The sequence below is a fragment of the Ambystoma mexicanum genome, chromosome 10 (genome assembly GCF_040938575.1).
Source record: "Ambystoma mexicanum isolate Mex_15411 chromosome 10, UKY_AmexF1_1, whole genome shotgun sequence".
NCBI lineage: Eukaryota > Metazoa > Chordata > Amphibia > Caudata > Ambystomatidae > Ambystoma > Ambystoma mexicanum.
The window spans coordinates 892392321-892420048 of record NC_090932.1 but is presented as its reverse complement, the minus strand read 5'-3'; the positions used below and the strand labels follow the sequence as shown (position 1 = coordinate 892420048).

General features: G+C 48.7%; 1 protein-coding gene across 1 annotated transcript in view; it reads left to right on the top strand.

The window, feature by feature from the left end:
- RFC4 (replication factor C subunit 4) overlaps positions 1–27728 on the top strand; it is a 302679-nt gene that overhangs the window by 200256 nt on the left and 74695 nt on the right. The window contains exons 6-7 of the mRNA XM_069618636.1: positions 25816–25959; positions 26865–26985. Of these exons, the coding sequence (XP_069474737.1) occupies positions 25816–25959; positions 26865–26985 (265 nt within the window). The remainder of the gene's footprint in view (positions 1–25815; positions 25960–26864; positions 26986–27728) is intronic.

Here is a 27728-nt window from a genome sequence, read left to right as displayed (position 1 = left end):
AAGGAGATAAACAAATATCAGTGGTGTGGTTAATTGGGCTCTAAATATTCTGTAGAATGACTTGGAACAGTCAGGCCCTGGTGACATCTTGGGGGGATGGACAGGATTGCGGGTTCCACTTCCTCTGGTTATTGGTTGACCTGCATACTCTTTTCTTCATCTGGTATGCTGGGCCTTTGGGCTCGTTTGATATATTCCTTTTGGTTTCCCTGTTTCGGAGGCTGTTGGTCATTAGGTTTGCGTGATATTCGTGAAGAATATTCTCCGTAGCACAATTCACCCTTATCGTGCAGTCCTAAGATATGATTCCTTGTTTTGATGTTTCTGAGCCTAAAGGCAAACAGTATGCCCCGTTTATTGCTCAGAGCGTAATATCTTTGCTTCGTGGTTCTGACCGAGTATTCTCTGCGTTGAGAGAGATGTGCCTCCAACTGGGCCCAACTGGGCCCTGCCTATACACCATTTCCGCAGGGCTCTCGGGGAGCCGGTGGCTTTGAGTCTTGTGTTGTTGGGCTTCCCTTTCTAGTTATGTGCAGAGATCTGCGTTATGGGTCAGAATTGTGAGGTGGACAACTTTGTGAAGGTCTTTCAAAACCTCCTCAAAATTCTCCTCTAAGCGTAGCTTTGATGGCATGCCAACCATGTTCCAACTCACGTCTATGGTGGAGTTTATCTTGAAATATTCATTGAAATCTGTAGTCTCCCCCCACCCCCACACCCCCATGTGTTTTATTAGCCAGGGTGTCAAATTGTAGCTTGCACATCATAGTTAATAGGGCAGATGCACAGCTTTGATCCTGCTGTGTGGGTAGGGGGGATGGGCGGGGGGGGGGGGGGACTTATCCATATTTGGGTCTAGTGTGGTGTTGAAATCCTCTTCAATGACAAATCCATCAGCAAATGCTGCTTTGATTAGTTTCTACAAACTGCCAAAGAACGCCTCCTGGTTGCCATTAGGAGCATATACAGAGATTAATGTTATCACATTGCCAAATCAAATACCTTTCAGCATAAGATAACCTCCTTGGGGGATGTTGGGGGGAGGGGCAGTGGTTTGGTTACATGTCGGTCCAGGATAGAGTCGGTCTTTAGTAAAGGCAGCAGAAACAAATGACCTGCAGAGAACGGAATACCCACGATTTGTGAGGAGTTTTTCATGGCATGATGCAGGGTGGCGTCCTTTAGATTGGACAATTATGAGTTTGTCCTTGGCTTGCGTGGTCTCTTGGCTTTTCATGCCCAGTTCCAACCTGGTATGGTCAGTCTTTCGGGCTTGCGGTAGTTCTGTTGCACAGGTTCTGAATCCGTGTTGTGGTGGATGTGCTCCGGTTCATCACTGCTTCTGTGTCTTGTGGAGTTGCTATTAACCAATTCTTCTCCTGATATGAAAACAGAGTGCAAGGAAATTCCCATCTTATTTTATACCCTTCTTTCTTAGTTAGCCAGGCAGTGACCTCACGCAACGATCACCGCCGAGGTAGTGTTCTGGGGGAGCGAGATCTTTAAATAATTTAGAGTTTAGACCTGTCATGCGTTGTATCACTAATGCGTCTTGCCTCTTGTAGGATTCTCTTTTGTTTTATAGAAATGGACCGTACAGGAGTGCCCGGGATTGGTTCGTTCTCACGTTGAAATTATGCAGTGTTAGGGCGACTTATCATTTTTATGCCTCATCCCTTCTCCTAGTGATACCGCCGAGCACTTTTTGTTGGACTTCTGGACCTTTTTCTTTCTATCCTGAATGAGTGGAGTCTTTTTCCACTCATTCATTCTAATGGGCTGTCTTTTGGAACTCTGTTCTGTGTTTTACCTTTACTATGGAGTCTACTTTCCTCCATATCTCTTTTTAAAGGCATCTGTGTTTAACTTTTGCAGCACACAGCTCATTATGGGCAGCGTTGCTGGGAACCCTTTGGGTTCTCCTTTGTGATTCTTTCTTTATCCTCGAGTAACTGCAGTTCCTAAGGATAGAGGGATACTTTGTACCCCTCCTAAAACTTTATACTATGTAAGAGACCTGAGGGCGTCCTCGCATCTGTTCCCTTGGGATCCTCTATGCAGGTAGCCACGGAAAGGCCATCGCTCTTGGATCCCGACTCTGGAGGCGGAGAGGCGAGGGAGGATCACCTGGGTGGAGGGTTCTTTGGCAATGGGAATGTAGTGTCCTCGGGTGTAACGCAGTATTTCCCCTTTCCACTTCGTGATGTAACCTTAGTACCAGTAGCCTTTGTAAAATAATGTTACCGAATTCCCTTTGGTCAGAATAACATCAGGAGAAATGACGAGCCTCAAAAACCAAGTAGGAGGGTGAGGAAGAATATGGGATCCGCAGGCAAGACATGGTATCTCCCTTTCCCAACTGACGACCAACCCAACTCTTCCTGACCGTTATGGGATATTGTAAGTCAGCTCTCCTTGTTTCCCCACCTGTAAACCCTGACAGTACTGAGTGGAAGAAGAGGCAACTAAGAGCAATGAAGACTACACTCTTACCACTCTGGTACTAGGATGATGAAAATGCCTGTTAAGAGCAGTGAAGGTCAGGCATGTCCCTTTAATTGTGGTCAGGCAGGACAGATTGGACATCCACACCTGCAGCCTGTCAAGGGACTGCAGGTGTATAAAAGGAGACCAGCCAACCAGAGAGCAGCAGCAGGAAGGCCGGTGTAAGCAGCAGGGAACTTTGTTTGGAAAACCTGCAGAGATGCTGAGGTCTGCAGAGAGAGATGATCTATGGAAGCGTGGCGCAGTAGCTGGGGCTCTGCGGAACGAACCGAACATTGTGAAGGGAGCCGTGTGGAGAGGCTGTCCCTTTTACTTGTGGTCAAGGTGCTCATTCCCTTGTGTCGGGAGTTCGCCACAGAAGTGCCTGAGAGGCAGGAGTTGGATCCTTGACATCACATGCAGAAGGCTGCACGTTTCATGCTGCTGGGAAAGCTGGTATTGTGGCCAGTGAGTTTCTAACAAGTAAAAACCCTGGTGCGTGAGCAATTGAACTCTTTCATTCTAAAGGAATACTGTGTATCGGAGCGGTCATGTTTGAGGCAGCACGTTTTCAAAGGTCTCTGTTATGAACCATTGTTGTCTAATGAATTACCTGGAATACTTTGTATTAGAGTAGTCGCGTTTTGAAGGATTACTTTTTCGAAAGTCTACGAGGGATGATTAAAGCAAACTGAAGCCTTATTAAACAATGGGTTGAATTGAAAGTGTGTTGTGAATGCAATCCACCTTTATTGAATACCGAACTGAATGGAAACTCTACCAATAAGCAGAACTGTTATATCTTCAGTTCAGAAATTAATGAAACTTTAAAATCACAGTTTTGATTTATTTTACATTTTTATAAAGCGCCAACATGCCCTTATGCCTCAAAGTGTATGTTGAACTCTAAAGTGAAAACCAACCGTGTGCTGATCCTAACATTAATGAAACTGTGAAGTCATTGAAACTTTAACATTGAAACTAAATTAAACTTTAAGAACCCCCCGCACCCCAAAAAAAATACATGTTTAAAAGGCGGTCATAATGCTGCCCGACGATGAAAGAACATGGAGCGCTCTGGTCACTATACACAGGATACTGCTACAATCAACACGTATTTACCACAATCCAAACCTGGATGGACATGCACAGCGTTTGCTTATACGATGACAAAACGGAGCTTCTCATTGTGGGCTCCCCCGCTTTGCTAAAACCTCTTGACAAAAACTATGCATCCATCTGCATTGAAAGCACCTCCATCCCAGTCCTGAAGCAGGTGAGAACACTGGGAATGTACCTAGTTGCTGATCTTTCCAAGACCAGACATGATTAATGCTCTCTCGTCCTCCACTGCATACACCTCAAAACGTATATCTGAGTGGAAAATGTCTCTCCCCGAGCAACTACCTGACCCTAGCACATGCTTTAATCCTCTCCAAACTTGATTACTGCAATGCTCTCCTACTGGGCACATATCTACTACCCTCAACAAACTTCAACTTCTACAGAACAAAGCCCTACGAGCCACTCTGGGGCTTAAACGCAGTGACCACATCTCATCCTCCAGACACGATGCCCACTGGATTCCTATCAAAGCCAGGATTGACATTAAGGCTCTCACCCTGCATTCACACAGAGGCCCCTCCATATCTCAATGATTGCATCATCCAGAAAATACCAAGACGCACCCTAAGATGCAGTGCCAGCACCTCTGGTCACCCCCTGCTACAAGACTAAAAGGGTGGGTGGCGCCAGCTTCACAGTTTCCGCCCCGATCCTTTGGAATGAGTTAACCCTCCATTAGAAATGAACAATCCTACAACTAATCAAAAAAACGTGTTAAAACCTGGCTCTTTGACAAATACGATTGGCTTGACTTTCTGTAATTAATTGAATTACTTATCCCATGTATGTATCCCTTCTTTTTACTGATGTAATGATTGGAACAACGCCTGATACCTCAGGGTTTGGGCATTTTTATAAATACTATATATAAATTAAATAAATTCAAGTAAAACCATTGGTTCAAGATTAAAGTTTCATTGATTCTAGAATGCAGCCTACAAAGAGGCATATTGAACACTAAACTGTGCAAGCTACATTACATTAAAGCAAACAATAAAAAGGGGCACAAGTGCGACAAAGAACCCTAAAAGAAGATTAAGGATATTTTAGTGATACTGAAACTGAGTCTTCGGGGAAGGAAACCCTGAGATCTGAAGTATTTACTGACTTGGGGAATGAGCCTCAAGGTGCTTTTGTGTTTGGAACTGTGTTACTTGGAACTTGGGGAAGGGAACCAGAGTATTGGTTAAAACTGTATCACCTTGATCTTAAGAAAGGTAACTTATAAGACTTTTTGTTGGGGAAAGGAGCTGAAGGGAAGCTGCGAGCTGGAAGAACCTCAGAACTTTGTGTTGGATACTGTTTCTTTTGGTTGCTAACATCCCTACATGTTGTAAAGATTAGTTGTGAGGACAAGTATAGGTTTTAGACACAGACAGATTCTTCTTAAGTTGAGTGTTTGTTTTGAATTCTGATTCTGTTGTCTGTTTCTTGTTTCATGATGCCTTCACAACTGAGAGATTGGCACACACCACCTTATGTGAAGTGCCAAGGGGATACGTAGTATCCCCCATTCTCTCTGCTCCTGTGATGTTTTAGTCATAGACCACCTTCTTGTTTTATGGCTGGTGGCAGTGGACATGTTCTACCAACTCTATTGTTATTTTTTTTTTTACCGCAGACTGTATTCAAATTCGTGGTTGTGCACAAAAGGGTCACTTAAGTACTAACTTGATGGCTCCTTTCTTTTTTCTGCAATTTCTAGCGTTGTCATTTGTTAGTCCTTCTACCCTTCTTTTACCATTCTGGGAGTGGGAGGTCAGTGTCTGTGTTTTTCCTTTGGCGGGAACCCTTGGGTGTCCCCGCCAAGGCTCCAGTGTGCCTGGCCAGACAGGAAGTGGGGGACGAGTTTTTCACTCCCCTGCTCTTTGTCCGTCTTGTTTGCACCTGCTCCCAATGGGGGTCCGGCTGTCCTGATTGGAAAGTCATCCGCCCCTTTCTGTAAACTGCTGAGATTGCAGAGGCGTGTGTGCTGAAACTGAATAAAAGGTGAGGTTCCTGAGCTGAAAGGCAAGTCGACCACTGGAAACTGAAGTAACCGAATGAGAAGATGACCAGAGACGGCTGCAGACCCTTTGCAACACAGTGAAGCGACCACTCCCGTCCTGACGCAGTTTTTTATGCAACCGTGGAGCTCGGAAGAGGACTCCTCCTTCCCTTTGGTTGGTGGGACCAACCAGTGCTGAGACTAACTACAATCTGAGCCATCTCCCGAGGTGCTGTGTCTTTACAGAGCTGCAGACCGCGAATACCAGGAGACCTCTGACCCAATTGTAGTGCAACGTCTTGCCGAGGCAGAATCTGTGCAAGTCTTTAATGAGCTCCAGGTGAACCTCCAGGGACACAATCTGATTCCTCCAAGTCCCCTCACAAGAGTCCACGACTCCAGGAATCAAAGCCGATTGACCGGGTGAATTGTGTCCTTTGTTGGTGCTGCAGAAAAGGTGCCAAAACCGCAGACTGACCAGAGGAGTTGAAGAAATCCGTACCAGAGCAGAGGACCTCTCTCGAGACTGCTGCTGAGACATCCAGTTCATTGTCCTGTCTTTCGTCACCAGACGCAGGAATCCGAAGACCGGGTTGATCGCAGCTGCACAGAGGAGAATCCAGCCACGAACATTTCTTCTAACCTAAGGCACTGTTGGGTGAAAAGGTATTGCTTACCTTAAACCAAGAAGTCACGCCAGATTATTGAAGTGCACAAAGAGGTGTCCACTCTTACCTCTGAGCCAAGCTGCCAGCTTGTGTCCCCTTGGAGAGTCCTTTAACAGGGACTCCCATGTTGTGTTAATTCTCCTAGAATCCTTAACTAGAGACTGAAAGTATCCACTGCAACTTTTGCTGTTCTGCTGCTTCTTAAGACTTTGACCCCTCTCCGAACTGACTTTTGCATAGTTAGGGATCAGACTTTTAAAGCTTTAGTTTGCAGAGAAAACCCCTTTAGAACCTTAAGCTCTACTACTGTTTGACTAACCAACCTCGACTTTTATCTTCTGTGGTTTACAATAACTGAATATCTTTGTCTGTGCGCGGTAATACCGATAATACAGTAACACTGTCATTGGTGTCAAACTATGTAACAATTGTACCGAGAGCAACTACAAACTAAGAAGTGGACTTTGAATTGTATTTATAAGCAATCCTTTGTGTGTTGGTTAAATGTACTAAGTAGTTTAAGAGCTTCTTTGTGTAAATCAAAAAATATATATTTTAATTTAAGTTTATTCATGTGTTTCTTTGGACTACTGTACTAACTGGGTTCAGTGTACTTACCTACAGCTCAACTCTTCCTCTTGCCTGACTGCTCTGCCACTCTACCAAGGTTCTTGAATAGTAAAGACTGATACTAAGAGTTGCGGTCCTGTGTACCATTGGGATCATTTTAAGAGGTCTTACCTCAAGTGCGCTTTAGGAAACCTCCCCTAACATGTATTTACTCTGTGCTTGAGTGAGTACTTTTTCTGCAGTGGGGAGGATTGCCTTGAGCATTTTCTGGGCCTGGCTAGCAGGGGAGAGCTGGGGGAAATCCCACAATTTGAAGACCGAGGATCTTCATTTTTTTTCTTCTCCAAAATTGAAGTTTTAACCCCTTAACTGCTGGGGGTTTTCTCTCCCAGTGACGAGCACTTTTTTGAACATTTCATTATGTTGGCATTCAATCCCTTGTAACTTTTTTGTCACAAGCGATATCCTGACCAAATATGCACCCTTTTCTTCCCACATGTAGGCAGTCATAACAACATCAGAAATTCGTGGTTTGCTGAAGGCAGGGGTCAGGGGGGAAAGGGGGGGGAATGGCAAAAAAAGTGACAGATGTGTTTTTTTCAGAAAATGGCAATAAAATTATTTACAAAGAGGCCTGTGGGTTTTTCTTTCTTGTTAGAGCTAGGAACACAAGGTTTGCAGTTCAGAATTTGCCATGTTCCAAGCGTTCATGAAAAGGTTGAGTGGAAACAAAAATAAATATTGTTCATAGGTTTACCTTCAGGTTTGTGGGAGGTAGGCAATTTTTCCCCTTTTTTTTATAGGGCATGCTTGCACGGAATGCAAGAGGAAGGTAGGAAAGCTCAATAGGAACACAGCAAGGCATACATTTCTGAAAAGAAGACCTCATTCCAAGTTCAGAAAGGGGTTATTTGCACAGGTCCGGAAACAACTATGTACCGATAATTCCAATAGTTTGGCAAACAATTGGAAAAGTGACAGAAAAAAAAATGTGCTGAGCATGTTTGTCACTTGTAAGGTAATGGCTTCAATGAATATTCAGAATATCAATGCACCGCTACATTCCGCCAGCTCTTCTAATTATGAAATCACACATTTTCCGTAATGTTTCACAAAACGAGCAATACCATGAGGCAAAAAACAAGCCATTTTACACTATATTGTTATGCTGATGCCCTAAACTGACATACTTGGCATTTGAAAATATCGAAAACCATAGTGGTAAAGAATGCCAAGCATACATTTTTTGAAAGAGCACAGGCTGACCTTTTGAAGTATAGGTGACTTGCGCAGGTCACAAAAGCGTACAGTGCCTAAAGCAGCGATTAAATGTAGGGCACATTTGGGAAATGAAAGGGTTGTGTAACAAGCCATAATAGGAAATGTATGTGAACTTTATCAGAACCAAGAGAAAACATCAAATGTCCTACCTTCCCACATGTGTTCCGATAAAAATGGTACCTTACATGTACGGGTGCACTGACCTGGGCACAAAGGGAAAAGGCTGAACTTCTGGTACACCAAACTCCCTGGTGAAGACTGGATTTGGCCTTGTGGACAGCCCACACATTTGGGCCTGGGTAAAACGGGCAACCCCATGCATTTCTGAACAGTAGACACCTGTGGGAATCCAAAGAGGTCTCACTTGCGTGAATCACACTACAATATATTACCCAGACTGCCCAGCAAAGTGCAAAATGTAAGGGGAAAAGCACAATTTAGAGACATTTGTGACCAGAAAACCACCAAAACAAGTGGGTGACAACACATGTCCTGCCTTCCCACGTTCCCACAGGTGTTCCGATAAAAACGGTACCTCACATGTGTGGGTGCACTGACCTGGGCGCAAAGGGAAAAGGCTAAACCACTGGTACACCAAACGCCCTAGGAAGCCGAAATTTATAGTGGATTAGTCTTTTTCAGCAACCCACAGATATGGGGGTAACGGCCACCAAGGAAAACGGGGAACCCCATGCATTTCTGAAAAGACAACCGTGGGAATCCAAAAAGGTCTCACTTGCGTGAATCATGCTAGAATGTCTTAACCAGAATGCACTGTAAAGTTGTAAATGTGATGATAAATACACTATTTTCACACATGTCCCAATGGGAAATGACTGAAACGCTCGCAAAACACCACATGTCCCACGTTCATACAGATGTCCTGACGAAAACCAGATTTTGCATGCGTAAGGTGCACTTACTTGGGCGAAGAAAAAAAAGGGTTGACCGTCTCCAAGCCCAGCAGAGATACCGGGGAGCCCTGCCCGGTCCCCGTCCTTTCCTGGAGGGAAAAGCTGTAACGCGTCCAGAGCCCCAAGATGGCCGGGAGTCTTGGGCGCCTGCCTCGCACGTGGGTTGACCGGCCCCCAGTCCCGGGGCGCCCTGTCCCAGACGTCCTGGAGCTCTGGCTGTGCCACGTTACAGCTTTTTCCTCTGGGGAGGGACGGGATCCCGCCGGGCACCCCATGACCGCTTCTGGGCTGAGGGGTGAGTGGGGCAGTTGACCCACATGCAAGGCAGATGCTCAAGGCTAGGGGGCAGCACCCCCGGCTGTCCTAGAGCTCTAGCTGGCTGTAATACAGCTTTTCCCTCCGGGAGCTCCCTGGGACCGCCGATGGGTTATGGGGCAGTCGACCAATGTGAGAGGCAGATGCCCAAAGCTGGGGGCAGCATCCCCGGCCCTTCTAGAGCTCTGGCCGGGTCACGTTGGAGCTTTCCCTCCGTGGAGGGACGGGGACCCTGCCGGCACTCTCTGGGACCGCCACTGGGTTTGGGAAGAGTAGACCCACATGGGAGATAGGCGCCCAAGGCCACGTGGGTCGACCATCCCGCAGCCGTGTCTCATGAGGAGCCCTGTTGGGGTCCAGGGGGGAAAAGCTGTAATGCAGCATGGCCAGAACTCCTGGATGGCCGGGGGTGCTGCCCACCCCACCCCGCCCCCAGCCTTCGGCGCCTGTCTCCCATGTGGGTCACCTATCTCCAAGCCCAGTGGCGGTCCCAGAGAACCCCGGCAGGGACCCTGTACCTCCCCAGGACGGCCGTGGGTGCTGCCCCCGTCCTTAGTCACCTGTCTCCAACGTGGCTTGACTGCCCATCAGCCCAGTGGCAATCCCGGTCAGTCCCTGTCCCTCCCTCTCCCTCCGGAGGTAAAGCTCTGATGTGGCCCAGCCAGAGCGCCATGCTCCTGTCTCCCATGTGTGTCGCCCTTCCCCAAGCCCAGCGGCGGTCATGGGGAGCTCCAACGGGCGGGTCCTCATTGCTCCCCGGAGGGAAAGTTGTAACGCAGCCCGGCCAGAGCTCTAGGCCGGCCGATGCTGCTGCCTCTGGCCTTGGACGTCTACCTTGCATGTGGGTGGGTGGACTGCCCTTCAGCCCAGTGGCGGTCATGGGCCGCCTCGGCACGTTTCCCATCCCTCCCCAGAGAGAAAAGCTGTAATGCGTCACGGCCAGAGCTCCAGGATGGCCGAAGGTGCTGCGCCCAGCCTTGGGTGCCTGTCTCCCATGTGGCCCGGCAGTCCCAGGGAGCCTCGGTGGGGGTCCTCATCCCTCCCCGGAGGGAAAAGTTGTGATGCATCCGGTCAGAGCTCTAGGAAGGCTAGGTCTTCTGCCCCAGGCTTTGGGCATCTGCCTCGCATGTGGCTTGACCGCTCCCCTGCCCAGTGGCACTGTTGCGCCCCGACGGGGTTCCCCATTCTTTTCCCAGAGGGAAAAGCTCCAACGTGGCCCGGCCAGAGATCCAGGACGGCTGGGGGTGCTGCAGCAGGCAACGGGCCAAACAGCCCGCCTTCCCCAACATCCTCTCCCTGGTGGCCCAATGCTCCTTTCTGCTTCCCAGGGGTGGCAAAATAGGGGCAGGCCCTCAATTTTGCCCCTCCACCCCCCGGGACACAGAAAGGGTCGACCCTCCATCGGGGGATTCCTGAGAGGGCTAGCTCCTAGGCACTGGGCCAGCCCCCTGATGCCCCCAAGTTTGCCACTAACAATGTAGTGGAATGTTGTTTTGCCTTCCTTGGGGACAAATCTGTGAAAAACAGCACCAATTTGCCCCCAAAGAAGGCAAAACATTATGCTATTGTGTTGGCATTTAGGGGTGGGGGCTGTTTGGCCGAGGGGGGTGCCCCCCAACCCCCAGAATTATTTCCCTGGTGGCTTAGGCACCTTTCTGCTTCCTATGCATAGCAAATGTTGCCCCCTTGGCCAGGGAAGCAGAAAGGATCTACCCCTCCTTGTGGGGCATTCCTAAGAGGGCTAGCACCACAGGCACAGAACCAGCCCCCTGATGCCCCCAAGTGTGACTACTTTTTTAGTGCGCTATGTAGTTTTGGCTTCCAGAGAAGGCAAAACAACATTGCGCCACCTATGCATTTTTTTAATGCTGGGGTGGAGGACATTTCGGCTTGAGGGGATGCCCCCACCCCAACATTTCCCCAGTGACATAGGGCTCCTTTCTGCTTCTCATGGGTGGCAAATGGGCCGGACCCATGCTTTTGCCCCCCCCCCAAACCCCCAGTGAAGCAGAAGGGATCTGTCAATCCTTGGCAGGATTCCTGAGGGGGATGGCCCCACAGGCATAGGACCAGCCCCCTGATGCCCTCAAGTGTGCCTCTGGCAAAATTACCCTATGTTGTTGTAACAAAACTTTATTTGGCGTAAAACCATAAAAGCAGTACAATAAATTAGGATAAAACACAATTGCGACCAATTTCAGGGAGTATTACCCATCAAAATGCATTTAAATATAAAATAAACAAATTTCACGTCATTGTTAAAATACACTGTCTTCTCAGCCAGGCTCTAAAAACATATTTTGATAGATAAAAAACTGCATTTAAAAATTCCGTGCATTTACAGTATTTTCCTGATGATCTTGATTCTAAAAAGCAGAAATACATACTACTTCTCCAGCACTGGATCTTTCATAGATTCAGATGCTTGAATATTCACCGTCGTCAGACTTGGAATCCTCGATAATAAAAATAATTATTAAAAATGTTTTGATATACACACATTGCTACATAGAAATGCATGTACATACTATGGCCTATGAGCCATTTTATTGTGTAGTCACTCCACCTCACTTTGGTCCTTTATGGCCCCAACCAATGAGGTGGCAGGGCTTAAGCTCCGCCCCCGGCAGCCATCTTCAGATTTTTCACTGCAGTCTAACAGACATAGGGAATCCTCAAGCTCTCTGAGCTCTTCAATTCTTTTTCTACTTTTTGTGTGGAATATATTTTTCAAATATATTCTGCTTTGTTCCCCTGCTAAAGGGCTTTGATCTCAGATAATTTTTGGGACAAATAGCTTTTGTTTCTGACCCAAAATTGTCATGTAAAGACCGAGGTTCCTGCATTTACGGAGGAATTGGAGCTGGAGGCGCCTCCCGCTCATGCCAGGTTGACACCCGTCATTGAGGACAGTTTCCTTGAGGCTGCAGAAGCTGTTGAACCAATGGTGGCACAAGTTTCTCCTTTGGGGGACATGGCAGAGCTTCCTGATGTAATTCTCCAGGAGGAATTTTCAAATGCAGAAAGGGTGGAAGAACGACCTTGTCCTTCTCCTAAGCAACACCGTCCCCCTTGGCAGCCCTCTACGGAAGAGGCCGACTATCCTCATGACCCGATACTGATGTTGTCCATACAGAGGATCATGGATGAGTTCTACAGGTGTCAAAGGGAGCAGAGCAGGCCGGCTGATTTGATAGAACCGAAAACTCGTCGGAGAGACAGTCTCCAATTCCAGGTACATCAAGAAGTTCACCTCGCAGGAGTAGACCTCAATAGAGAGCACGATCACCTGAGCCTGCTCGAAGATCTAGGAGCAGGACTCACAGTGCTTCACCGACAAGGGTCCCCTCACCACCATCATCATCGCATAGACCTCGATCTCCGGATAGGGATCCAACAATGGTGCTGTCCTCTGTTTCAGTCTCGGATTGGCAGGAGGATCCTTTTAGAGAATTCTGCTTTTATGAGCACAGGGACAAACGCAGGAGGACTGTGACCACCATCCCTCTCCTCGACACCATCTTGGAGTCCGGATCCAAGATCTTGTCTACGCCCTCATCTACTCCGGCTCTGGTGTCCAGACCAGAGAAGAAATATAAAGCACCCGAGTCTGCACCGCTTTGAGAGGTCATACAAAACCGGACTCGGTCATCACAGTTGCAGCCAGGAAAAAGCTTGCCAATCCCGCTTCACCGCTGTCAGCACCACCGGACAAGGACTGACGTATGCTAGAAGCCATGGGCAGGAAGGTATCAGCTTCGGCGTCGCTTACCATCAGAGCGGGAAATGCGCTGGCCATGACTGCGAGATTTGACAGCGAGCTTTGGCTCTGCATGTCCAAATTGGCTAAGCAGTTACCACCAGAGCTCCAGGAAGAGGCTAGATCGATAATCGCTGATGGTGAAGCAACCTCGGATTATATGATCGACGCAGCGGTTGATGTGGCCGAAACAGGCTTCAGACGGATGGCCCATGGCACAGTACTCAGGAGACAGGCCTGGATGAAGGCTACCAATTTCAGGCCTGAAGTCCAAGCGCAGATATTGGACATGGTGGACAAGAGCTCTTCGGAAAGAAAGTCGACGACCACCTGAAGGGAATTAAATCAGACACGGACACAGCCCGAGCCATCCGTTCTTTAAAGGACAAGGATAAGGACCGTCGGTCTTTTCGCCCCTTTAGAGGCTCATCTTCTAAGTACAGAGGGTACGGCTGCTCCTCTTATGGTCAGAAGGTGCAAGGTAGCACGTACCAAGAGAGCAAGTATCAATCCTCCAACCGATACTCCCACAGAGGCAGGCATAGCTCCGCCCAGGGGATGTCGCAAAGCAAACAAAACTATCCGATTCTTTCCCGTCAACGTCACACCCCGGTGGGGGCAAGGGTAAGCCAGTTGTTCCAACGCTGGCAGTCAATTACATCAGACAAATGGGTGTTGCAGGAGATCCGAAAGGGGCACACCTTAGCATTTCTAGACCAACTTCCTTCCCTGCCTCCAACTTTGCGCAGGGTGCATATGTTAAGGCAAGTCATGTCCGAAGTTCAAAAAAAGGGTTTCGACTCCCGCTTATTCCTCATCAAAAAGAAAAACGGTCAATGGAGACCCATGTTGGATCTGAGGGCACTCAACAAATATTTCAAACGCATAACATTCAAGATAGTAGCATTGCAAGGGGTGCTTCCTTGGTTAAACAAGCACGACTTCTTAGCCACTTTAGACTTGGAGGACGCATACTTCAATATACCGATCCATCCGGCTCACAGGCAGTTCCTCAGGTTCACGGTGGAAGAGCTTCATTTTCAGTTTCAAGTGCTCCCGTTCGGGCTGAAATCGGCGCAGAGAGTTTTCACAAAATGCTTGGCACCAGTAGTTGCAAAACTCAGCAGGACAGGAACGGAAGTCTTCCCATACTTGGACGACTGGTTGATAAAAGCATGTTCCGCTGCAAATGCTCGCTCGGCAGTTTTAAAGACTATCAACCTCGTAAAAGAGTTGGGTTTCTCCATAAACAACACGAAGTCCTGCCCCGTTCCCAGCAAGACAGTTCTCTTCGTGGGCGCCGAGTTCGATACCAGCATTCCCAGGGTGAGACCATCGGCAGAAAGTGTAGCAGCGATTCTACGCTCAACCTCGTGCTTCCTGAAGAGAGAGACAACATCTGTACGCTTTTACAAATCCCTTCTGGGCATGATGTCCTAGTGCATATTCCTCATACCAAATTGCAGGCTTCGCATGAGACCGGTTCAGGAGGCCCTGGACCACCAATGGAAACAAGCTCTCGGATGTTGGGAGGACATCGTCCAGATTCCATCGGCGTTACACAAGGCTCTTCGATGGTAGAATGTTCCGCTGAATCTTCTACAAGGGATGCCGTTTCAAGCACCGACATCGACCCTTCTGCTTAGGACTGACGTGTCATTATCAGGCGGGGGCGCTCACCTTGCGGACCTCCAAACCAAGGACAATTGGTCGGCACAAGAGTCCCAACTCCACATCAATGTGTTGGAGCTCAGGGCCATAAGGTGGGCACTGACGGCTTTCCTGCCTGTGGTAGCTGGACAGGTACTTACAGTCCAGACAGACAACACAACCTCCATGCACTACACAAACAAGCAAGGAGGCACAAGGTCAGAGATCCTGTCACAAGAAGCCCAACAGCTATGGGCATGGGCCTTGCACCACGGAGTGCAGATCAAGGCAGAGCATCTTCCAGGAATGGACAATGTCCTAGCGGACACACTGTGCAGGGAATACACGTCGTCTCACGAGTGGGTGCTGGACGAAAAGGAAACCCAACCGATTTTTGCCTTATGGGGCCATCCGCAGATTGACCTTATTGCCACCAAGGACAACAAGTGCCGAAGGTTCGCCTCGAGGTACCCGGAGTATCAATCAGTGGGAGACGCTTTCTCAGTGGCTTGGATGGGAAAGTTCCTCTATGCCAGGGGTGCACAACTGATTTTGACAGAGGGCCGAAAGTACCTTACATGAGGGCTATAATGGGCCGAAAAGTAAAAGTGGGCGGGGCGGTAGGCGGGACATGTCAGGAGGCTTTTTCAACCCCCAATTTGTATTAAACACATGGAAAAAGAATGTTTTTGAGGGGTAACGATTTTTATTGCATTTCAAACTTACATTTTACATTTTGTACTACACATTTTCCATTATCATTTATTTCGATTTAGTTATTGTATATTGTCTGTTTAATTAAATTATATATATTTTATTGACCCTTGATTGGACATTATTTTGGACTGCTATGGTTTGCTGTTTGGGTTACCCAAGAGGAGTATGGCCTTCGTTGAGTCAGGTTTCCTCAAAAAAGCAAAGGATGTACATCTCCGAACTGTGCCTGTTTTAGCTTTATTATTGAGTTCACTCTTGGAGTGCAACACTATGCCCCATGGCCCCCTCACCCCCAACCAAACACTATGCCCCATGGCCTCCTCACCCCCAACCAAACACTATGCCCCATGGCCTCCTCACCCCCAACCAAACACAATGCCCCATGGCCTCCTCACCCCCAACCAAACACTATGCCCCATGGCCTCCTCACCCCCAACCAAACACTATGCCCCATGGCCCCATCACCCCCAACCAAACACTATGCCCCATGGCCCCATCACCCCCAACCAAACACTATGCCCCATGGCCCCATCACCCCCAACCAAACACTATGCCCCATGGCCCCATCACCCCCAACCAAACACTATGCCCCATGGCCCCATCACCCCCAACCAAACACTATGCCCCATGGCCCCCTCACCCCCAACCAAACACTATGCCCCATGGCCCCCTCACCCCCAACCAAACACTATGCCCCATGGCCCCATCACCCCCAACCAAACACTATGCCCCATGGCCCCCTCACCCCCAACCAAACACTATGCCCCATGACTCCCACCCCCAACCAAACACTATGCCCCATGGCCCCCTCACCCCCAACCAAACACTATGCCCCCTGTCCCTCACCCCCCAAGCAAACACTATGCCCCATGGCCCCCTCACCCCCCAAGCAAACACTACGCCCCATGGCTCCCTCAACCCCAACCAAACACTATGCCCCATGGCCCCCTCACCCCCAACCAAATCAGCACACTCTCAAACATGCACCCATACAGACCCGAAACCCCCACGCCCCAAATCAGCACACACTCTCAAGCATACACCATGAACCCATACAGACCCGAACCCCCACCCCCCCAACTCAGCACACACTCTCAAACATGTACCCATACAGACCTGAACCCCCCACCCCCCAAATCAGCACACTCTCAAACATGCACCCATACAGACCCGAACCCCCACCCCTCAACTCAGCACACACACCCCCCAACTCAGCACACACACTCTCAAACAAGCACCCATACAGACCCGAACCCCCACCCCCCAACTCAGCACACACACTCTCAAACAAGCACCCATAAAGACCCGAACCCCCACCCCCCAACTCAGCACACCCCCCCAACTCAGCACACACACAAACATGCACCCATACAGACCCGAACCCCCCACCCCCAACTCAGCACACAAAAAACATTAAAATCCAAACATTCGTACACATCCGATACCCCCAACCCCTGCATCTCAACATACACACAAAAAACATTAAAATCCAAACATTCATACACATCCGACACCCCCTCCCCATCCCCGCATCTCAACATACACACAAAATACATTCAAATCCAAACATTCATACACATCCGACCCCCCCCCCCACCCCTGCATCTCAACATACACACACAAACGTAAAGCAAAACAAACCCAACACACAAACATAAACAGACCACTTACCGGAGACGTGCTGGAAGGCAGGCAGGTAAGCGGCAGGTAAGCTGGAACGCTGGAATCGTACTACGGCTGGCGTGGTCCAAGGCTGAAATGCCTTCCGGCATCAAGCCTTATGGACCACGCCAGCCGTAGTGCTGGCCCTCCATTGGTGCAGCACACACGCATTACGTGGCTCGTAGGAGCGACGTGGTGCGTGTGTGTGCTGAGCCAATGAGGGCCAGTTTTTGTCCGGCCCGGAAGACAACAAAGACTTTCCTAATGGAGGGCGGCCGCGGGCCGCCCTCCATTAGGAAAGTCTTTGTGCCTCGCGGGCAGGACAAAAGAGCATGGCGGGCCGCAACTGGCCCCGCGGGCCGTATGTTGTGCACCCATGCTCTATGCCTTTCCCCCCCATTCCCCTCATTGGGATGGTACTATGCAGACTGAAGGAACAGAATTGTTCAATGTCCTAATTGCGCTGGATTGGGCACGACAAGCCTGGTACTCGACTCTGAAGCCTCTTTCCCGATGGCCCCTGATTTGCCTCAAGGCGCATCAATATCTGTTGACGCAACAGAACCACAAGGTCCTCCACCACGACCCGAAGAGCCCATCTCTCAAGGCATGGTTCCTGAGCAGCGTAAACCGATGAATCTTAAGCTACCATCAGAATGTTGGGATATCATCAGGGCTGCGAGAGCCCCGTCAACAGGAGTCACCTACACCAGGAAGTGGACTCGATTTTCCAAGTGGTGCGAGAGATCTGCCCTCGATCCTCTCACTGTTTGGGTTGACCAAGTTCTACCCTACATATTGTGCCTAGCTAAAACAGGGCTTTCATTGTCCTCCATCAAGGTCCATCTGTCAGCCATAGCGGCGTACACGACAACTCCGGAGATGCAATCCTTGCTCTCTTTGCTGGTAGTTAAACCCTTTCTGAAAGAGCTGAAGCGTACTTACCCTCCTACGTCCAAGCCAGTCCCGAACTGGAGCCTGAACACCGTCTTGACAGCCCTCATGGAACCTCCCTTCAAACCCATACACAGATGCAATGTGAAGTTCTTGTCTTGGAAAACAGCCTTTTTGATAGCCATCACAATAGCCAGAAGGATCAGTGAGTTGCAAGCTTTGTCGTCTGAACCTCCGTTTACTTTGTTCCAGAAGGACCGCGTCATCTTAAGACCACATCCTAAATTCCTTCCTAAAGTGCTGTCGGAAATGACACTCACTGAGCGCATTGTTTTTCCAACTTTTTTCCAGAATCGCGCTTCTGAAGCAGAAAGAACATTACATTCTCTGGACGTTGTGAGAGTTTTGAAGTTTTACTTGCAGAGAACCAAGGAGTTCCGCTCCTCAAACCGACTGTTCATTGCTTTCTCTGGCCGTACCAAGGGCCAGCATATCTGTAAACAAGGTCTGGCATGCTGGGTTTGGTCCTGCATCACCCACTGCCATCAGATGAAAGGCGACCCTCTAACTAGACCGCCATCAGCGCACTCCACCAGAGGGAGGGCAGCGTCGACAGCATTCCACGCAGGGGTTTCCTTGAAGGACAAATGCAGAGCCGCCACGTGGAGCACTCTGCACACATTCGCGAAACACTACTGCCTGGTTGAAGATACCAACAAAGAAACTGCAGTTGGACAGGCAGTGCTCTACCATCTCTTTGCATAAGGTAGGACCAGCCCCCTTTTCCCACCTTTCCCGGAGTATGCAACCGTTGTGTTGCTGCATGGTAAAGGTTTGATCAGAAATGTTTTTTTGTATTTATGCATATATGTATACGATGGTGGCATGTTTTAACTGCTTGGTATTCTATTCAAGCATTGAATCTATGAAAGATCCAATGCTGGGGAAGTATTAGTTACTTACCTGTAACTGTATTTCTCCAGCATTGGTATCTTTCATAGATTCACATGCACCCACCCGCCTCCCCTGAGAGGCTGCTCTTGCGCTCAGCATCAATCATACTGAAGTCTCTATGGTTCAAAATTTGAAGATGGCTTCCGGGGGCGGAGCTTAAGCCCTGCCACCTCATTGGTTGGGGCCATAAAGGACCAAAGTGAGGTGGAGGGACTACACAATAGAATGGCTCATAGGCCATAATGGGCTATGTACATGCATTTCTGTGTAGCAATTTGTGTATATAAAAATAAATGTAATAATTTTTATCACCGAGGATTCCCAGTCTGACGGGGAATATTCAAGCATGGGAATCTATAAAAGATACCAATGCTGGAGAAATACAGTTACAGGTAAGTAACTAAGACTTCTGCAGGTCCAAATAGCCCGGACAAAAGAGAAGAAAATGACCAATGTCTCCTCGTGCGCCCCACAGACCTTGCATAGTCAGTCATTCTGTGGTGTCCACTTGGCTGTTTAAGACGCAAATTTAAAAGTATTAGTGCAAAGCTGTGAAAATAACACACAAGCGTAACTAGGGGCCACCCAGGCCAAGTAATCCTCAAACCCTTGGGCTTGTTTTAGGTCATACTAATTAGTCGCAGTGCTCGGTGATTGGCAGGCTCGTCTCATACCTGCAGATGTGGAATCCTTGCATGCACTCTTGACCACAATTTTAGCACCTGATGTCAACTCTGTTGGATTTGACCAATAGGCCTCCAAGCCAACACCAGCAAGACTAATTTGCACGTATTGAAACCAGGGCATGGCCCGGAGTCAGGTAGTCTCAGTAGGTTGCCCATAGCTGCAGGGTCAGAGAGGGTGGGGGGGGGGCTGACCCCCAAAATCAATCCCCTGGTGGTCCAACAGTGATTGCTGGTTGAGGATTGATACACTCCCCACCCCCCCTTCCTTTCCAGGAAAGCAGTGCGGAGGATGAGGTATCTGGAAACGACTGCAGAGGACGAGATACCTTGTCCTCCGCAGTTAAATGGTTAAAGGGTGAACCACAGACACTGATGAGTTAGACTACTTTATTCCTGCATATGGGGACCCAATAGGTGTTGATAATACCCCTAGGGCTTCTCCCCAGGTGAGGCGGGGTTGTTCCATCCCATGATGGCAGGGGCATGTACCCTTTTCAACTTAACGCCAGAGGAAAAAAGGAAGGATTGCCTTTACCAGAGGCGCACATCGGCCAGGAGGACGATATTGTCTGTCCCTTTGCTTGATGAGGTGTGCAAAGAAGGCCTTGCGTTGATTAAGACCCCAAGCTCCGCACCAGCAAAACGGGAAAGACTGGAGAAAAAATAATGATGCCAGACTCAGCACCCACGTGTCTCGGATCACAACCATCACCGGATTCCGTGGTGTCAGCCACAGCAAGCAAGCGGTCTGCTAACCCACCCTCCAACTATGGTTCCACCAGACCAAGAAGGAAAGAAGCTGGATGCAATGGGGAAGCATGTCATATACACTGCAGCATCAACCTTCCAGGCCGCCAACGCTCTGGCCATTCTGGCCCGTATTATGGGGAGTTGTGGTTTTAGTTTGGGACCACTCTTCATTTTCTTGCCAGATAGAGAATTTATAATGTTATGTTAGAGAATTTATAGTGCGCATCCATGGACCCTTTGGCTTGAGGGTGCAACAAGACGTATACAACAGATAACAAATAAGCCCTACAGTCATATAACCAGGTAGAAATCTAGTTATTTAGGTGAACAGGTGGGTTTTCAATTTCTTTTTAAATGTTTCTGTACATTCCAGGTCTCTCAGATCTGGTGGTAGGTCATTCCAGACCTTGGGGGCAATTACAGAGAAGGCTGTATTGGACACTTTCATGGTTCTGCATTTGGGGATAACTAGAAGGTTCTGATTATTAGATCTCCGTAATCTACCATAGGATCTTGCGGCCAGAAGCTGCTGTAGGTATCCAGGCAGCTTACCCGATCTACACTTTTGTACGATGGTAAGGATCCGGAAGCGTATTCTCTCTTCAATTGGTAACCAATGTAGAGAGCGTCCGACTGTTGTAACGTGGTCTCTGCGCTTGAGCCCCATTACTATTCTGACAGCCCTGTTCTGACAGACCTGAAGTCTATTCTGACTAGTTTTATTAATGCCAATGAGTAGGCTAGAGCAATATTCAATTTTCGCCCTGATGATTGCTCTGGCAATCGTTTCCGCATGACAAGAAGATAGAGGCCCTCGCCCTTTTTAAGTTGCCATGGATGTCGCAAATTCAGGTTTTTGTCAAATGGGTAATGGTGTGGCACTCGGCTCCAAGGCTGGCTGAAGGCCACCAACTTTAGACCTGACGACATATACCCTTTGACGGGGATAACCTTTTCGGAAAGGTAGTGGATGAAACGCTGCAGGTGATAAAAACAGAAACCGACAGACTGCAAGATCCCTATGGATCTTGCCACAACTTCGGTCCTCTTCCTTTCGATCTTCAAGGTCAAAGTTCAGCAGATCTTGCAGAGGATACACCTCTACCTCCTACCGTCAGTCCTCCCGTTCCACGACGCAGAAAGCATACAGGGGCTGGTTGCAGGCCTTCGGAGGGGGTTGCAGCATTGCTGACACCTGCAAGACAAGAGGCAAACACCCAAGCAAGCCAGACTCGACCTAAGGCCGAGACCCTCACTTTAGCACCCCGGTGCTGGACATACTTCATCAGGGACCCACGCTGGAGTTCAAACACAGGTGCCCGCGTATTACCCATGTGGCGAAGGCGCTACAAATGACCCAGCTGCTCCAAGAAGTGCAAGCCATGTGGGTAAAAGGGGCAATAGAACCTGTTCCCCTGCGCCTCTGGGGCTCCTGAGTATATTTCATATACTTTCAGGTCTGAAAGAAATCGGCAGGGTGGCGCCTGAACCTGGATTCATGGTGCCTCAACAAATACATAAAATCCCAAAAGTTCAGGATGGTCACGTTGCAGCAAGTGCTCGGCCAATTGGAGGAAGGGGTTTACAACGCAATGCTGGACCTGGAGGATGCCTACTTTCAAGTCCCCATACACCTGAAGCAACAGAAGTTCCTGCGCTTTGTGGTTCTGGGGCGTCACTATCAGTTTGCAGCTCTGCCCTTCACTCTAAAATCAGCACCGAGGGTTTTTACAAAATGCTTGGCCCCAGTAGCGGCTCATCTATGCCTCAAAGGCATATGCGTGTACTCCTACCTGGTCGACTGGCTCATCCGGTCGTGTTCTCAGAACCTGGCGATAGATCACACAGAGAAGACTATGCGCCTGCTGACGAAGCTCGGATTCTCCTTCAATTATCTGAAATCCTGCATAGCATCATCGCAGGAGGCTCTTTCTGGGTGCCCGCCATCCTTGGCATACCACTCGGAGGAGAGGGCGGTGGCCATCCTGGGGAAGGTACATCGGCTCTGCACGATGACATCTGCGACGGTCCTAGTGATCAAATCACTACTGGGCATGATGTCTTCTTGCATCCATTTGGTCCTGTTCTGCAGGCTGCAGATAATGCCTCTTCAGGAGTTTGCGGGTGCCAGGTCACAGGGAAATCGACAGACCAGATCACCCTCAACCTGGGATTCAGACCGTCCATACGATGGTGGAGATACCACTTGCATCTTACTCTGGGTACCCCGTTTCAGATCCCATCATTCCAACAGTCACTACGGATGCCTCTCTGGATGGATGGGGGCTCATACCGGTCAGTCCCACACCAGGGGACTCTGGCTGCCAGAGGAGAATAATCTGCACATCAATTTACTGGAGCTACATCCCGTGTTCTGGGCCCTCGGGTCATGCCTACCTCTTCTAAAAGGTCTAGTAGTGAGGATCTGCACAGACAACACCGCCACAATGTTCTACATCAGGAAGCAGGGCGGGACGCGATCCCCTGCTCTTTCGTTGGAAGCTTAGGCCTTGTGGCACTGGGTAATTCTTCAAAACATGTTCCTTGTCCCATTTCACCTGGTGGGTGTCAAGAATACTGTAACGGTTGCCCTCAGCAGGGAACTGCTGTCTGACCATGAATGGGAAATGCAGCACGAGTAGTTTTCTCACCTGTTCAGCCAATGGGGCTTTCCCTAGATCGATCTTTTCGCCCCAGTAACAAACTCAAAATGCAAGGAGTTCGCCAGCAGATTTCCCCAACCAGGGAGCCTGGGGGACGCCTTCTCACTCAGGTGGGAGGGTCGCTTTCTGTACGCCTTTCCCCCGAATCCATTCCTGCTGCGGGTCATCAACACAATGAAGCTATGTCTCTGCAGGAGGATTCTCATCGCACCAGCGTGGCCCTGCCAAATCTGGTGTCCGGACCTTCTCTGCCTGTCAGTGGCTCTAGCCATCAGGCTTCCGCTTCCTCCCGACCTACTCTCCACGGAAGGAGGGACCATTCTGCATCACGACCTGGCATCATTATGCCTCACAGCTTGACTCCTGCAGCCTTCGAGTTTGGCCACTATGACCTTCTGATGGAATGTAGGACAGTTCTTGCCAAGGCCAGGTTGTCGTCTACTGTCATGCTACGGTCACAAGTGAAAGCGCTTCAGTGTGGTGCAGGTTACAGAACATTATGCCTCTGCGCAACACAGCCCCACAGCTCCTGCTATACCTGCTGTTGCTTGCCAACACTGGGTTGGCCCACGCCTCCATCAAGGTGCATCTGGCAGCTATGTCTCGATGCACTCGCTCACCGGGCATGCCATCCTTATGGTCCCACAGACTTGTCAAAGAATTCTTGAAAGGTCTCTTCAGAATGTTCCCGCCAGTGAATGCTCCTGCCCTGGCTTTGGAGCTCATGTCGTTCACACCTGGCTCACGTGGCCACCTTTTTTTAGCAGTGCCATTGCATCAAGCTCTCCTGAAGTTTTGTTCTTGGAAGACGGCGTTCCTGGTAGCTGTTGCCTCGGTCAGGCGGGTCAAGGAGATTCAAGCTCTTTCCTGCAAACGCCCTTATCTGTTGTTTTCATGCTACAAGGGTGGTGCTTCGTACTCCTCCTTCTTTTATGCCGAAGGTTCCATCTGAATTCCACCTTAATGAACCCTTGGTGCTTCCAGTCTTCTTTCCAAATCCTGCTTCAGCTGCTGAACGGTCACGGCATACGCTGCACTTTGCTTGTGTCTTATAATTCTACGTTGCCTGCACAAAAGCTTTTCAGAAGACTTCTCAACTTTTTGTGAACGTTGGACCTGTGAATCGGGGGGATGTCCTGTAAAAAGCATCCATATCCAGGTGGCTCTCCGGCTGCATCATGCACTGTCATCGTCTGGCCAACAGACCACTCCCAGTCCGGCGTAGAGCCCACTCCACCAGAGCCATTGCTGCAACTATAGCGTTTCTCTCTGGGATCCCCCTGCTGGTCATTTGCAGGACTGCTACGTGGAGGTCTACGCACACCATCACGAGGTTCTACTGTGTTGACCAGGATTCCAGGGAGGAGTCGGCCAAGCTGTGCTACGCAACCTGTTTGCATGAGGTGAGTTTATTCCTGTGGTAAGTGTTTGTACTTCTGTGGAGCCATGCCACCTCCTGTGGTTGTGTATGTGGTTACTGCTTTATAATCGTATCCATGAGAATGTGAATCCATGCCAGACCCCCATGCTGTAGAAGGAACAAGTTACTTTCCTGTAACTGTTGTTCTCCAGCATGGGTCTGGCATGGATTCACATGGGAACCCTCCCCCCTTCCCTGCTTGGCTCTTCTGGGTTCATACTTGCACCTCACGTCACGTTCTTCGAATCTGAAAATGTTTGCAAGGGGCGGGACTCAGGGAGACAGTAGTCATTGGATGGGTACAGTATGACGCAGTCTGCAGTGATTGGGCGATGAGAGAAAGGCAGTGTTCAAGCTTTTAAAGCAAGACTGCTTTCTTTTTCTTACTGAGGATCCCTGGCCTGAAGGCGGGGAATATTCATGAGCATGTGAATCCATGCCAGACCCATGCTGGAGAACAGTAGTTACAGGTAAGTAATGTGTTTCTTCCCCCTCACTACTATTCCCTGCCTGCTGTAATACTCCCTCCTCTGCTCTACTACTCCCTCCACACTATTTCCTTCTCGATACTACTACGACTCCAACTCCATGCCACATTCTTCTCAAAAACCCTTGTTTATCTCGCATACACTCCCCACACTTCTCTTCTAAACACACTTGCTATTCTTTCACGCACACTCGCAAGACGATACCACTTGCACTCATTAACCAATGTCTCACCTGCTCCAAAAAACATCTCTACACTCTTTTCCACTTTCCTTCCTTCTGCTCATCTCTTGGTACTCCTTCACCTCTGACCTTACCCGAACAACCAACCAATTCCTGCTGCCCACTTTATGCTCCTCCTCCTCCTGCCATTAGATCAGTTGACGTGGCCAGTCTTGCCCTGTCTTCCCAACCCGGTGAGGGGGTCGGGGGTGGGGGAGGTTACAAATGGTAGAGATGTTAAATAGTGGGCTACACCCGTCCCTTTTACCTGAGCGGGCCTACTGCATATTGGAAATGGTGGACCGGATTTCACAATGTCCCTTTTTTGTTTTAGGAGGCCTGTGGGTTACTTTAATGGGGGTAGGGGGGCGGGGGAAGTCTGTCGTTTCAGTGCGGTCGGTGTTGAGCGCTGATGGACCATTGTTTCTCTGCTGATTCTTATCACTTGATGGGTGATTCATGTCAGCTCTGGAGGACTACTGTTAACTGTGAAAGTTATGTCTGAAACCACCCAAAAAATGTTTCTTTTTCTGCAGCCGGATGTCCCTAGGCTGCAGTTCAATATGGCTTGCTGTCTCCATTAATGTTTTCTTTCTTTGTCTTGCAGTGGAAAGCGCTGCCCTCCATTTAAGATCATCATTCTTGATGAAGCAGACTCTATGACCTCTGCAGCGCAGGCCGCTCTGAGGCGTACCATGGAGAAAGAATCCAAAACGACTCGCTTCTGCCTCATTTGCAACTACGTCAGCAGGTGTGTAAAGTGTGGTGGTGGTATGTACTCAGTGGTTAAAGTGTAGAAATAAAGTAGCAAAACTACATCCCCCCCATGCTCCACACCATTCACAACCCCCCACAATTCAAGCACCATACCTTCATTTTTCCACTACACCCAACACTGCTGTGTTTACAACAGTACTATCAAGACCCATGAAAACACAACAACAAAAAATGCCCTTAAATAACCACCATTAGTTGGTCATTGTCCCCCGTAGCATGCAGCCCCCCACTTCCAATCACCCACCATTCCCACCTCTTAAGGGACACGCCTAGGGCAATAACCACACACGCACATTATCTATGCAGACACTGTGTGTGTAACAATCCGTGATTAATTGCAGAAGACACAGATCGGTGCTGAGCCAGACTTTGTGACTGCTCGCAATGAGCGTTAGGTTTTAGGCAGTCTGTACAAATGAACAAGAACCCAGCACCTGCAAGATAGTGCAGCATGGTGTAACACTGGTGTGCTACCAGCTCAGCACAGGTACAAATCCCCAGTAGGGGAGGAGTAAATAATTTCATGTGTCCTTCAGTGCTGTCCTGGATCCTCTAGTTCTAGTAAAGTATGTGAATGGTGACTGATTTCCCAAAAAAGTAAGGGAACAATGTGCCCTTTAGTTCCCGCCCAGTTTGACCTCTGTATGTACTATGTGAGCAGGTGTGTATGTGTATAGCTTATGTCGTATGTACTTGAGTCCTTCAATGTACTTACTGTGCGAAAATGTAAGCTCCCTCTTTCTTACCTTACTTGAATACTCCCGCCCTAACCTGTCATACCCAACTTTCCGCATTGCCTCCCAAAAATATCCAAAATGTTCCTTAGTGCTGTACTGATGGGTTTCTTTTTCCATCTTTGTCTCTTTGCAATGTTCTCAGGATAATTGAACCTTTAACATCTCGATGTTCAAAATTCCGTTTTAAACCCCTGGCTGATGAAATACAAACCAAACGACTACTTGACATCTGTGAAAAGGAAAACGTCACCATTACGAGTGAGGTACCAGACGCCAACTATTTAGAACAGGCATTTTAAAAATGAATTGATGTGATGGGAGGGCTAGGGGAAGTGATTGATGGGAATTTGAAATTGGTTAGAAGGTTGGAAGGTAATTCATGTGCATACTTTAGAGAAAATCATATTTATTTCATGGATGCAATGGCTTGCTGGAAGGAAAAGCAAGGCTGTGTAATCACAAATTGATGTATTGGGGAAAAGAAATGGAGCAATTAAACTTTAAATTGAAATGTGTAATATGCAGTGTAAGGCATTCGTTTGTAATCTCCTTATTTTATCCAATAATGGATGAGTTTATACTGTAGGGTAATTTGGGCCTAGAAGCCATGGCACTATTTATTATTCTGACAACACAGTAATCGTTACTGAGAGCAGTGAGTGTGCATTTTTCAAGCAGACCACACTTTGAAGATATTGCCTACGAACACCCCAAGGAGTCATTTTATCGACTACTTCGCGGTTACCTCTGTACAAAAATTCGAATGCCAGGGTCCAACATTTACATAGTGACACTAGCCTGCGGCTTGGTGCAAATCCCATTTTGACAAGTGTGACGTGCCAGCAAGTTCATAGGGCTGGTGCGCTGTGCCTGAAAAGGATAGTCGCGCTGTCCCTGTTCTCTCTGCTTACTCTCACTTAGAAACCAGAATAGGTTGTTGTAGACCATTCACTTGTACTGAGAAGAATTCAAGTAAATGTTCAGAAGAGGGGTTCAGTTTGCTTTT